The following is a 12,655-nucleotide window of genomic DNA, read 5'->3' as shown; positions in this document are numbered from 1 at the left end:
ATCTCGACGTCGATTTCTACGACAAACATTCTCGTTGGGGAAAAAAATCTGTCTCGTAATTGAATTGCTTCCTACATTTCTTGTGTAATTCTTGGTCTTCCTACGGAGGAACTTGGCGAGGGCTTCGAATGTAATTTAGGGAACGTCGTGGCAGCGTATTGATAAAATTCTATTGAGAGACAGAGAGATAGAGAGAGAGAGAGAGAGAGAGAGAGAGAGAGAGAGAGAGAGAGAGAGAGAGAGAAACACGGCAGTGAGTCGGTTACTTGGAGATGAAAAACCTCATCCCTTGAGAGTCACTCTTCCAGCGTCCAATATCGGCGGTGCCTTATTGCGCTCCTGTCGTGATATATTATTAGCAACAGGTTAAATAGCCTTCGCTGGAGCCAGAGTGCCCTCAACAGGTAAAACGTATCTTGCAATGTATTTGTCGTTAGTTATGGCGGCTACTGGGGACAATTGGATGTGATGGTGTGATGCTAAAGTTCTCTTACTCCATACTTTAAGGAAAAGTAGTCATCAAATTATAGATGAACGCACACTTCACTGGGTTAAACTAAACAAGATCCTCTTGTCCGTGCTACGCTGTCTCCTTACTCTTCATCACGTTACTAATAAAAAAAAACTGTCATTCGCTGGAGCCGATTTAGGATAATTAAGGAAAACGTACGTGGGTGGGAGGGCAGGCTTTTGCACCGCTCTTCCTTTGAATTAGAGTTGAGTGCCGTGGTTGCTTCGACTCCTCGCCTCTTTGACACGAAAGGGCCCGTTGTTACGGGCACAGTTACGAACCGTGGTTCTGTTTGCCGTTGTTCACAAAGCACTGCTAGGGATGAATGTCACACTACGGCCGGGAAACATCATGGAACCGGACAGTTAACCAACTGAGGTACTGAACCACATTCTCTGCGTGCAACAGAGTTATATCATTTGATTATCCACATTATTGTACGATTAGATCGGATAAAGCACCACTGATTAAAATATCGCCCGTTAATAATATCAGATATGCGTTAATAGGTTCTGTCATAATACCAAGCCAACAATTCTGCTAGAGCAGCCATCACTCTAGTCATATGGGTGGAAAGAAGCGGTTTTGAAACGATGCCCTCTACGCTGTTCTGATGGCGTGCCACTTTCAGTGCATCTCGGTGATTTTGTATTTTTTTTTTAATTCGGTGAAGATGGCAGTGACTTTCCTACATAACTATATTTTCTCAATTGAATGTACCACTGACAAGTGTGAAAAGGATTTAAGGTTTACTTGGCTCAGATTCCTGTTTAAACTATAAGGTAGGATAGTTTGCTCGCTTAGAGGCCATTATTCTTATATTTTAGTTTTTTACTTCTCCTTCACCTATTCATGTCTAATATTCGTTTTAAAATTTTTATTTCAGCTATTTTTTTTTCTTTTGTACATTTATTGCTGGGGCTTGCATTCGGGAGGACGACGGTTCAATACCGCGTCCGGCCATCCTGATATAGGTTTTCCGTGATTTGCCTAAATCGCTCCAGGCAAATGCCGGGATGGTTCCTTTGAAAGGGCATGGCCGGTTTCCTTCCCCGTACTTCCCTAATCCGAAGAGACCGATGACCTCGCTGTTCGGTCTCTTTTCCCCCAAACACACTACGTTATCAAAATGCGGGGGTCACCACTCATCAAAATTCACTAGGCGTAAAATCAGTACCAATCAAGAATTATAGTTACTCTCATGATATCACACTCTTCGCATTCACCACCTCACGATCAAACTGTGACCTTGGAAAATAAATGCTGACATTGTCAGGCCTGCGCACGTTTGACGTCACATCGGTATCACTTAAATTGTGGACTTGATGGTATGAAACAGTTTGCGTGGTGTGAAAGCGATATTTCAAAGCAATGCTTTGTGCTGGAGTAGTCAGACAACATAAATAGCCACAAGACAGTACGCCATGTATGCTGGGTGGTTATAATTAAACTTTTGTTACTTGACAGGGACCCCATGGGAAAATGAGTGATCTTGGGACAACGAAACTTAATGGAAACATTTTGAAGGACATGTGGAAGAGAAGTAAAGAATAAACCGTTGAAAGAAACGTATTTAATTTCTACATGAGAGGGTAACATTTGTTAATAACGTACCATGTTTATCATTCAGATTACTAACGTTGCTCACTGTGACGAAAACTGTGCCCACGACAGTGTCGAGCGCAGTAGAGATTGCTCTACTGCGGCCCGAAACATGTCAAGTGGGGTGTGGATCCTGGTATGTTCAGCTGTCGTGAAGGAGTCGTGCACTACTTGAAGATCGCACATTGCGTCCAACATTCTCAGACATGGCAACAGTAACTTCAGCAATGTGTGACGCAGTTGGCCATCGGTATCTCTCGGGAGAAATTCCCAAATCACCAGTTAATTCGAATTTCCGAACCATCTTCTTTAACCCTGGTGCGGAACGAGGGCCTCTCCGTATTCCTTTAATGTGTCGATACTCACGAGGAGCCGCAGCATTACTGCTGTTGTGTTCATAAAACAGCTCATCTTGTCCAGACCCATGTTGACGATCTGCAGCTATAATGCACACTTATGCTTGTGTTTAAACCCAACTTCGCCGTACCAATTCCGGCGCCTAACAACAAGTCATGGAGCTGACACTACTAAAAACGCAGATTCTGCAGCACACCGTCTGAACGTCATTCCTATAAAGTTGAGTAACAACAAGGGTAAATGTTTTTCCATGTACACAGGCTCAAGTATCGAAAATTAAATTATGACCCCCTAGTATATTGACAACTGACAATGATCAAACGTAAGTTTAATCCCATTCCTCGTGATCTCTTCTGTAGCTGTTACCGTGCGAGATGAAACTGTGGTTGGCACAACGATTCGAGTTCATGAGGACGACGATTCAAACTGCCGTCCAACCTTCCAGTTTCAGGTTTGCTGTACCTCCCCTAAAAGCGAAGGCCGATTTTCTTCACTATCCTTCACCAGCTCGTAGCTTGTGCTCTCTGCCTCTAATGACGTCGTCCTCGACGGGACGTTAGACCGTATTCTACCTTTTTTTCCTTCCTAACTCTTCGTTCTTGATGGGAATGATGAAGCTCCCTGAAATGTTAATTCGTTGATATTTGCGTGTCCCGCCGTGATTCTCGAATGTTATCACGGCTTACCTGCTCTAAATACTACCTCGTCACTAAAGAAGCGAGACTGGTGGTGGCGAATTAGTGCGCAGTTGTTTCCTTGCGGTGCACAGTGGGCCAATTCTCTTCAAAACCAAGACCTAATCGAAAACTGGATATAAAATCCAACAAAATTGTGTTCTTTTTAAATTCTGTGGCTCGATGATTAGCAATCCGTTGTCGGAATTCCAAAATTCAGAATAGCAGATCAAAAATTATAAATTTAGCGGATTCGAGTGAAACTTCTAATTTAATGTAATATGAGGTCGTAGAAGACGAATTATAAGCGGAAATTTTCGTATTGAAATGTGTTATTGGATATTTTACATTTTTCAGTCGAAACCATAGTCACATTGGTAGTTTTGTTACTGGTTTCAGAAGGGTCGCTGTCGGATTGTCTGGTGGTACCTGTTTATCTTCTTCAGTTGTTATTCTCTAGACTGTTGAGATGAATCGATCAGTAGATGCCAGAAGCCGATGAAATGCGATTTGATAGTTTTCACGCGCGAATATTTGACTGTAAAATATTCTCGGTAACGCCGGATATCGTTATTCCGAGATTGCTGCGCATCTTCAGATAGCTGACCAATCGGCAACGCAGCAGCTTCGATTATGTCATATCCGTGCATCGTAATTATATGGACTGATGTTGCCATGTGTCATTACTGCAGAATATTGAGTCCGGTGAAGCTGGCATTGTTTGAGAGTTCTTGATGGATATGTTTTAGTTCTAGAGTTCTTCTTACAAAACTTTAATAGTTCTGCAGCATTTTGGCGAAATAAATATTACTCGGCAAATTATTTTCCGATTTGCGAAAAAAAAATGATCGCATTACGAATAGCTCCCCGAGAGTTCTACAGAAAACGCTAGAGACATATTTTCGTCCAGAGAGTAGTTTGAGATATTTGCAATAAGGAGGGACCCGTTTTTACCATGCAGCAGCATTGCCCACTAAAAAGAGCAAATATGTGTTCGCAAATACATCTGAACTTGGTAACTGTACTATTAAGATAGTAGGAGAGCCATTTACGAACGTGGGACGATACAGGGGACATTTTGTAGCCAACGATTTCGGATAAAACCCGTAGTAGTTTAGTTCTAAGTCGATATACGTCATTACACCGGTTAAAAATGTCATAAACATACCTTTTCGAGCGCCACACTTCATATTTTATCGTGACAACAGGATCGCTGTCGTGCATTAAACAGAACACACAAACAATATCTGAAAAAAGTATCGTAAGGCAGTCAATCAAGTTTTGTTGAATATAAATACAGGTAACTGCAACCAGTTCTTTAATAAATGTTCATTTCCATTAACTAGTTTTCGATCCTTCTCAGTATTATCTTCAGATAAAGCCTGCAGAAGTTACGTATTAATGTTCCGTGCGCAATGCTGAGTACTGGAGATTAATATACCGCCTCGTGTGGTAGTTACACGGCAAATTGTGTCGAAAAACGAATTTCTTTTCTTACTGCGACAGTATGAGGGGCAGTTGTGTTAATAACCACCTGGCAATGAAAATGTAAGCGGATGCCCACGAGTATGTGACAAATAATGATAAACACTCTTTTCACACCCTCAGTGACTTGGATAGGGAACGACATATTTCGACACGATAATGCAAGGCCCCACACTGCAACACACACCGCAGATGCCTTGAGGAATGTACGGATGCTTGACTGGCCTGACCAGTCCTATCGTTTGTCTCCTATAGAGCATGCCTGGGATGCTGTGGAAGACGTACGCGTTCGTACGAGCCTCCAACCGTCAAGAATTGACATAGCATTCACAAAGTGTATTCTTTCCCCTGGGTGTCACACCTCGTGCTGCTGTTGATCTACATCTACGCACATACACACTCTGCAAGCCGTCGTACGGTGCGTGGCGGAGATACCATGTACCGCTACTAGTCCTCCCAGAATAGAGCGAAGGGAAAACGACTGTCAAAAAATGGTTCAAATGGCTCTGAGCACTATGGGACTTAACATCTGTGGTCATCAGTCCCCTAGAACTTAAAACTACTTAAACCTAACTAACCTAAGGACATCACACACATCCATGCCCGAGGCAGGATTCGAACCTGCGACCGTAGCAGTCGCGCGGTTCCGGACTGAGCGTCTAGAACCGCTAGACCACCGCGGCCGGCAAAACGACTGTCTGTAGCCTCCGTATGAGCCCTAATTTCTCGTATCTTATCTTCGTGGCCATTACGCGAAATGTATGTTGGAGGCAGCAGAATCGTTCTGCAGTCAGCTTCTAATGCCAGTTCTCTGAATTTCTCAATAGCGTCCCTCGAAAATAATGTCGCCTCCTAGAATTCCCATTTGAGTTCCCAAAGCATCTCCTTAACTCTGACGTGTAGTTCGATCCTACCGTTAAAAATTTAGCAACCTTCCTCTTAACTCCTTCAATCTCTTCCATTAATCCGACCTGGTACGGATTTCTAACACTGCAGCAGTACTCAAGAAGTCGCTCTACTGTCCTATGTGTGGTCTCTTTTACGGATGAATCACACTTTCCGGTAAAATTCTCCTAGTATACCGATATCAACCATTAGCCTTCTGTACTGCAATCCTTACGCACTCGTGCTTTAATAGAAGTGAAAGTGTCAAGCAGCAGACTGCTATTGCTATATTCGAACATTATGGATTTGTTTTTTCTACTACTTCAAATTAAAAATTTTGTCTGTCATCCTGTATCATCTTCCAGTCAGTCACCTTCAGCACCTCCCCATACACCACAGCATCATCAGAAAACAACCGCAGATTGCTGCCCACCCTATCCACCAAATCATATATGTTTGTATAAAATAATAGCGGTCCCGTCACACTTTCCTGGGGCACTCCTGATCATACCTTTGTCTGTGCACACTCACCGTCTCGGGCAAAATACTGGATTCTGTTACTTAAGAAGCCTTCGAGCCACACACATATCTGGGGACCTGTTCCGTATGCTCATACCTTAGTTAAATCTGCAGTGAGGTACCCTGTCAAACGCTTCTCGGAAATTTGGAAATATGAAATCTGTGTTTTGCCCTTCATCCATAGTTCATAGTATATCATGTGAGAAAACGGCAAGCTGAGAGATGCTTTCTATTCGTGGACGTAAGCTTTTCTGTCCTTGGGAAATTTATTATATTAGAATTCAGATATTCTAGAATTCTGCAGCAATCTAGTTATGGATACTGATCTTTAATTCTGCCTTCTTTTACCACTCTTGTATACAGGAATCACCTGCGTTTTCTTGAATTTGCTTTGAACTTTGCGCTGGTCATGGACGTGTTGGCGGACGTAATCTCCGTTTGGAATGAACGTTTATTAATTTAATACGCTTTATGTCATAAATTTCTCCCGAAAGTTTGATAAATACCGTATCGCACTTGTGTAACACATTCAATTTTGGCCAGGGTGTAATTCTTTTCTGAGTAATGTCTGCGATTGTGATAAGTTGATACACCTAGATTTGAAACGAATCACGACTATTCCTTGATCTGGGTAGCGCATGTCGAACTCGTCCAGCTAATCCAGCAGGTGGCGCGGGCCTCGCTGACTCAGCCTACCACTGCCGGAAATATCTCTCATTGGACGCAATTGCCGTTCATGCTGTAGGGAGGCCTGTCCTAATTGAACGTCTAAAAATAGATTCAGACACCAGTGGCCGCACAGTTGCTGCTTCCGTCCCTCTCCGCAACTTCCACGAGACAATCACACAATGTCAGTTTGAGGTTTAGAAGTGGCCGATGGTTTCGCACAGCAGAACGCCGCTTTGCACAGAAGAATCACGACATTGTTTGGACAACCGAAATTTTTTTTATACAGTCCTTCTTTCCCTCTTGTGCTTGTATTCTTATCCCTACCTACGAGAGGGTACCCAAAATAAACCGAACTTTTTTAAACTTATTTATTTACATTTTAAGCACAAACCTTCCATCACCTTCAAAATACTCTCCACTTCCGCTAACACACCTGTCAGATCTTTTATTCCATTTTTCAAAACAGTTTAAATTCATCTTCTGTGATGTTTGACAGCGCCTCCGTCGCCTTTTTTCCCTTCACCTCCGCAAGATCAGCAAACTGCTTTCATTTCATGTCTCTTTTTCATTCTAGAAAACAAGACAGAAAATCGCACTGGTTAAGATCGGTTGAGTATTTGGGGTGGGGGGGGGGGGGGGGAGTACCATTTTTGGTCAAGAACTGTCTGTGAGCAGGGGCATTGTCATCATGGAGAGGAAAAAAAAAAGACCTCTTCCGTCGTACACCGTTGCGCAATCTTTTTAAATCTTCTAAGTAGAAAGCCTCCATAACTGTCTGATCCTGCGAAATAAGCTCTGAGTGATCGACTCCTCTCACATCGAAAAATAAATCAATGTTGTCTTAATGTTTCATTTTTCCTGACGAGCTTTCTTGGGGCGTGGTGAACTTTGTCTTTCACTGGCTTAAATCTTTGAAAAAAAGTACGGATCATTTCGGTAGTTCTTTCAAAGCACTGCATGCTTCCACGCCCCCTTGGTTTTGTTCAGCAGTCAGCAGTCCTGCCACGAATTTGGCAGCCACTCTTTTCATTCCAAAATCTTCTGTCACAATTCGCTGCACTGAACTCAAGTCATTTCCGACAGCTCCGCAATTTCTTCAGTGGTCCGTCGTCGATCTTCGTTGATGATTGCACGAATGTTTCCAACATTTTCATGTGTTCGGGCCGTGGAAGGACGACCAGAATGAGGTTTGTCATCAATTGACATTGCACCATTTTCGTAACGGGAAAACCACTCAAAAAGCATGAGTTTTCCTCAAATCTTCCTTGTACTCTAATTTTAACATTTCATGAGTTTCTGTTCCACTCCAAAAAGCAGAATTTCACCACCGTACGCTGTTCACGAAAATCAGCCTTTGCGAAAATGACAATCACACCAATCAGTTGTCAATATAAACTCTGCCGGAACTAGTCCTGACCTGCTCCAGCGGCGGCACTCTGCTGGCTGACTCAGGAATGTTCGCTCTGTGCGCTCCTAGCGGCAAAATGGGGTACTACATGAGCTTTGCCCAGCAAAAAAATTAATTCGGATTCTTTTGGGTACCCTATCGTATGTTTTCTACAGCCATCTTTCTCAAATCAGTTTACTTTATTCCAAACTTCGTTTGTCCTGAGAGGTATTCCTCTTCAGTGCTTAACTATTTCTAGATCTCATATTAGTTGTTTCGCTGAATGTTCCTTCTTCTCTTAAACACTGCCCCAGGACTAATTCCCTCACAAATTCTTCCCAATACACCTTCGTTTTATACTTCGCCTCCGCGAAATTAAGAATCTTCTGTAGCACACCGTTTCAAATTGTACAAGTTCCTTCATCCTCGATTTGACGGGTGTTCCACGTTTCACCTTCATTCAGTGGTGTGCTTTGTATCTATACTTTCAGGCCCTACTTACCTATTACATGTTATTAGCGAATACCAGCGAAGCTTTGTAGCTGAGGACGTTGTCTTTGTCTGCATCATTCTACTGCAGTCGCCTTCATTCTTCGGCTATCTTGTTTAGCTTGCTTGTCAGATAGAACCCTTCCATTTCTTTTACTGTCAAGTTTTAAGCAAGACATAGGTTCGATGCTTACAACATAAGCCTTAGTTTCGTTTATCATTAATAGACATAATTTGCTGCATATCGTGTTGAGATGTGGTGTTTCTTTGCCATTTCGTTTTCGAACTTTGACGTCTTGGCTGCGCAGAGCCGGCCGTGGTTGTCTAGCGGTTCTAGGCGCGCAGTCCGGAACCGCGCGGCTGCTACGGTCGCAGGTTCGAGTCCTGCCTCGGGCATGGATGTGTGTGATGTCCTTAGGTTAGTTAGGTTTAAGTAGTTCTAAGTTCTAGGGGACTGATGACCACAGATGTTAAGTCACATAGTGCTCAGAGCCATTTTTTTGAATAGAGGAGAGCTCTACTCATCTCCTAACGATCATCTAAAGTCCCCCCCCCCCTTTTTACTTAGATGGCTTACATTCGACATCTGCCTAAGAATCAAATGACACTAGGCAATTTCAGGAAATTCCACTTGTGCATCCTTCCTTTCAAAGAAGTGCCATGTGCCGCAAACTGTTATTAGAAACTCAGATATTATTGCTGCCCGATGTCGTTTGCCTCCAGGGTATCCATTACGTTGCGTCATTTAAAAATCAGTTAACTGAATTGCTTAAAAGGAAGGAAGGAAGTGCGAAAGAAATTGCCCGAAAACTACGAGAAAGACACACAACGTTCAGACGGAACAAGCTGCGTATAGTTGTTAATCTCATTACTGTATTGCCACAAATTCATCTGAAAATTCAGTTCTGATTTCAAAGTACCATATGTAAATTGTTCACGAGAATCCCGTAATCTTGTTAAATACTTCGATTACGAAGAGTTAGTTCGTGTTAACAACCCTTGGACCATTTTAGAAAATAATTCATCTACGAGCTGTTCAGTAGATTTGCCACACTCTGGCTTCCACCTATTTCCGCATCCAAAGAAATTTGTCGTGAAAACATTTTACATCCAATGAAGAGAACTCTTCCAATAACATGTTGTAACAGGGTGTTTTGCACACCTTCTTAAGTATGCAACGACCTGAAAGGGATCAACGCCGTAAATTAAGTGGGTTCCTACCTGTAAAAGTTATGTCAGTGCAAAGCCAGATAAGTTCAATTTTGCCCTCATACTTACCATACTGACCAGTTGAAGCAGTGAAATGTTTTTTATCTTCTATTCATGCGCAGAGAGCATAAGATAATTGTGGTCCATTGTTTACTTGTAACACCATTTCTGAACAGCGATCTACGTTTACATACGTTGCAAACTTGTTAGCATCATACTGCATGGTACAGTTTCTTCCTGTTCCAATCGCATATACAGCATGAAAAGAATGACTGTTTAAGTATCTTCTTAATTAGTCTAATCTTGTCTTCGCGGTCTCCACGGGAACAGTACGTAGGAGGATGAGGAATATCTTTACATTATTCTCTTAGTACTTGTTGTTGGAACTCTGAGTACGCTTTCGCGGGATAATCTGCGGCTATCTTCAATAGGATGCCAATTGAGATTTTTCGGCATATCCACGACACTCTGTCTGGAATCAAACGAACCTATAACCATTCGCGTCGCCCTTCTGTTAATCCTATTCGGTATGGGTCCCATATATTTGAGCTTTGTGTAAGCACTCTCGTTGTACACTGACTGCATTTCAAAAGATTGTAGTAATCAGTAAGGCAATGGGCAGTCCTCAGCCAGCCGCTCTATAAACCAGGTGTAGAAGAAACCTCTATGGTTTCGGAGACCTTTTCAACCAAATTACGTATGCAGGCTGAAGCGAGGAATGAAGGCCGGGAATCGAACTCGGGTGTCCTGCTGACTAGACATTGGAGCTAACCACTACATGACCCTGGCACAGTAGCTTTACTCAACTGCACGGACTACCCTATCACGCTTCCCTCCTCAACCCAAATTCTCAGTCACGCCTCAGCCCACATGGTTTTCCCCCTAAACTCGAACAACAATGCAGAGGCTCTCCAACTGTGTTGGAGTAGCACCTCAGAATCGAAAGAAACGGAGAGGGCGTGATATATCTGTCCAACAGCTTATCAAAACCACTGTGCCAGGATAGCGTAGTGGTTAGGGCATCAGCCTAGTGAGCAGGAGACCCGGGTTCAAATCCGGGCCTTGGTACAAATTTTCATTCGTTGCTTCAGTCCGCATGTATGTCTGTACATACAAGAAAACAAAGTCTAGGGCATATGAGGTATTTGCAGTTTCAGGTAGGTGGGCAAGTAAGCATTTCGAGCTGCAGAGACAGTTTGTGTATTTGGCTTACTGCTGTGTTATAATTGTATTCTTGTCCACAGGGATCACCCGCCGGCGCCGCTGTCGTACCACGCGGGGAACTGCGCGGTGGACCTGCCCGACGGACACTACGACACCGTCAAGGTAAGTCAACGCCTGCGCTGAACCAGGATTTAGGACATACCGTGTGGCTTTTAACATTGTTCTAAAGACAAAGGAGTTGGTATTTCGTGTGCAAATGCTCTTTGACAAGCGACAAAGTAGGCAGTTATGAGTGTTGAAGCCACAAGTTGACACAATATTGTAGCTCATTGGCAGACGTTCCCCTGTGTTGCTGACCTCTGACGTTTTATTCGATGCTCTGTCGGAAAAAAGCAATAACCTCAAGAACAAGGTAGTTTTATTGACAAGACAATTCATCATTGTAGGAATTTATGATGACAGATTCAGACCAGATGAAACACGTCGCAGTAAAGAGGACCAAACAATCGCACCAGTACACGATGCAGCCCCCTCTCGCAACAACGCAAACGTGATTCTCGCTTGCAAAAGATCATAAAAGTACCGAATGGCATCCTGCGGCAGGTCATCCCAAGCATTTGGCGGCTTTTATTGCAATAGAGTAATGGTTCTTGCAGGCCCAGAAGAACGAGCAATGTCCGCTTCACCATGTCCCTCAGGTGTTCATTTGACGAGAGATTTCGTGATCTTGCTGGCCAGGGCAGTTGTTATATGCCACGAAGAGCATTTGCGTCGTAGCAGCCGTTCTGCTGAAGAAGCATATTAAGTTTCTGTAGAAGAAATGGCAGTAGCATTGCGTTAACAACCTGTGAAATGTAGCGGGGACAGGTTACTTACCCTGTAGAAACACCAAATGTAACCGCATGTTGTAACTGATGTTCCCCCCCCCCCCCCCCCCCCCCCCCCATACCATCAATCCTGGGATGGAACCTATGCGTTGCGTGCCAGTGCACTCTGGAATAGGCAGCTCACCAGGTCTGAGGCGTACAAAAGTACGTCCGTCACTCGAATACAGACAGAACATACCCTCATCACTGAAGAAAACGGAGCTGCATTCCGCTCTCTAGTTCACTCTTTCACAACACAAGAGTAGCTACGATTGGCATTGTCGTGATGCCACTGATAGCCTTGCCAGGGGCACTGGTGATCTTAATCCTGCGGCTAGCAGACGTTTCGCAATGGTCCTTGATGACACAGCAGGTGTAACATGTGGCTATATTGCGTCCCTGGATAATATTTGATCAGCTACTGCCATCCACACAATTCTTCGATCGCAACGTGCATCTGAACCACGCGAACGGCCAGAACCTGGTCTACAGTTATGGGGATGTACTACAGACCACCACCACCACCGATACATCTCCTCGACACATGTAGCAGTCCGTCAGTAAGTCCACCCAGCTTCCCGCAGGCCCACAGCATGACCCCTTTCAGATGGCTGAGGCTGTTCTATAGGAGCACGTACTCATTCTAGGGGCATGTTTGTACTCTAGAATGAATGTTGCGAGCGCTGTTCACTTTTTGACTCAGCACAGTTACTGCATGCAGAGTCGAAACAGAGGGTGCTAGAGACAGGGCTCCTGATCGTCAACAGATCGTCGTGACTGTGACAGATGAATCATTAACTCTGCAACCCCTCACCGTGCATATACTTATCGAAGTACC

The 12,655-nt window shown here is 43.7% G+C and overlaps 1 protein-coding gene across 3 annotated transcripts in view; it reads left to right on the top strand.

Moving 5' to 3' along the window:
• LOC124612872 (WD repeat-containing protein 47) overlaps window positions 1-12,655 on the top strand; it is a 692,566-nt gene that overhangs the window by 455,011 nt on the left and 224,900 nt on the right. For all 3 annotated transcript variants that reach the window (XM_047141309.1, XM_047141311.1, XM_047141310.1), the window contains one exon: window positions 11,032-11,113. In XM_047141309.1, the coding sequence (XP_046997265.1) occupies window positions 11,032-11,113 (82 nt within the window). The remainder of the gene's footprint in view (window positions 1-11,031; window positions 11,114-12,655) is intronic.

Source organism: Schistocerca americana, chromosome 4 (assembly GCF_021461395.2).
Source record: "Schistocerca americana isolate TAMUIC-IGC-003095 chromosome 4, iqSchAmer2.1, whole genome shotgun sequence".
NCBI lineage: Eukaryota > Metazoa > Arthropoda > Insecta > Orthoptera > Acrididae > Schistocerca > Schistocerca americana.
Note: the sequence above shows the minus strand (reverse complement) of the source record. Positions and strands in the feature narration are given on the sequence as shown.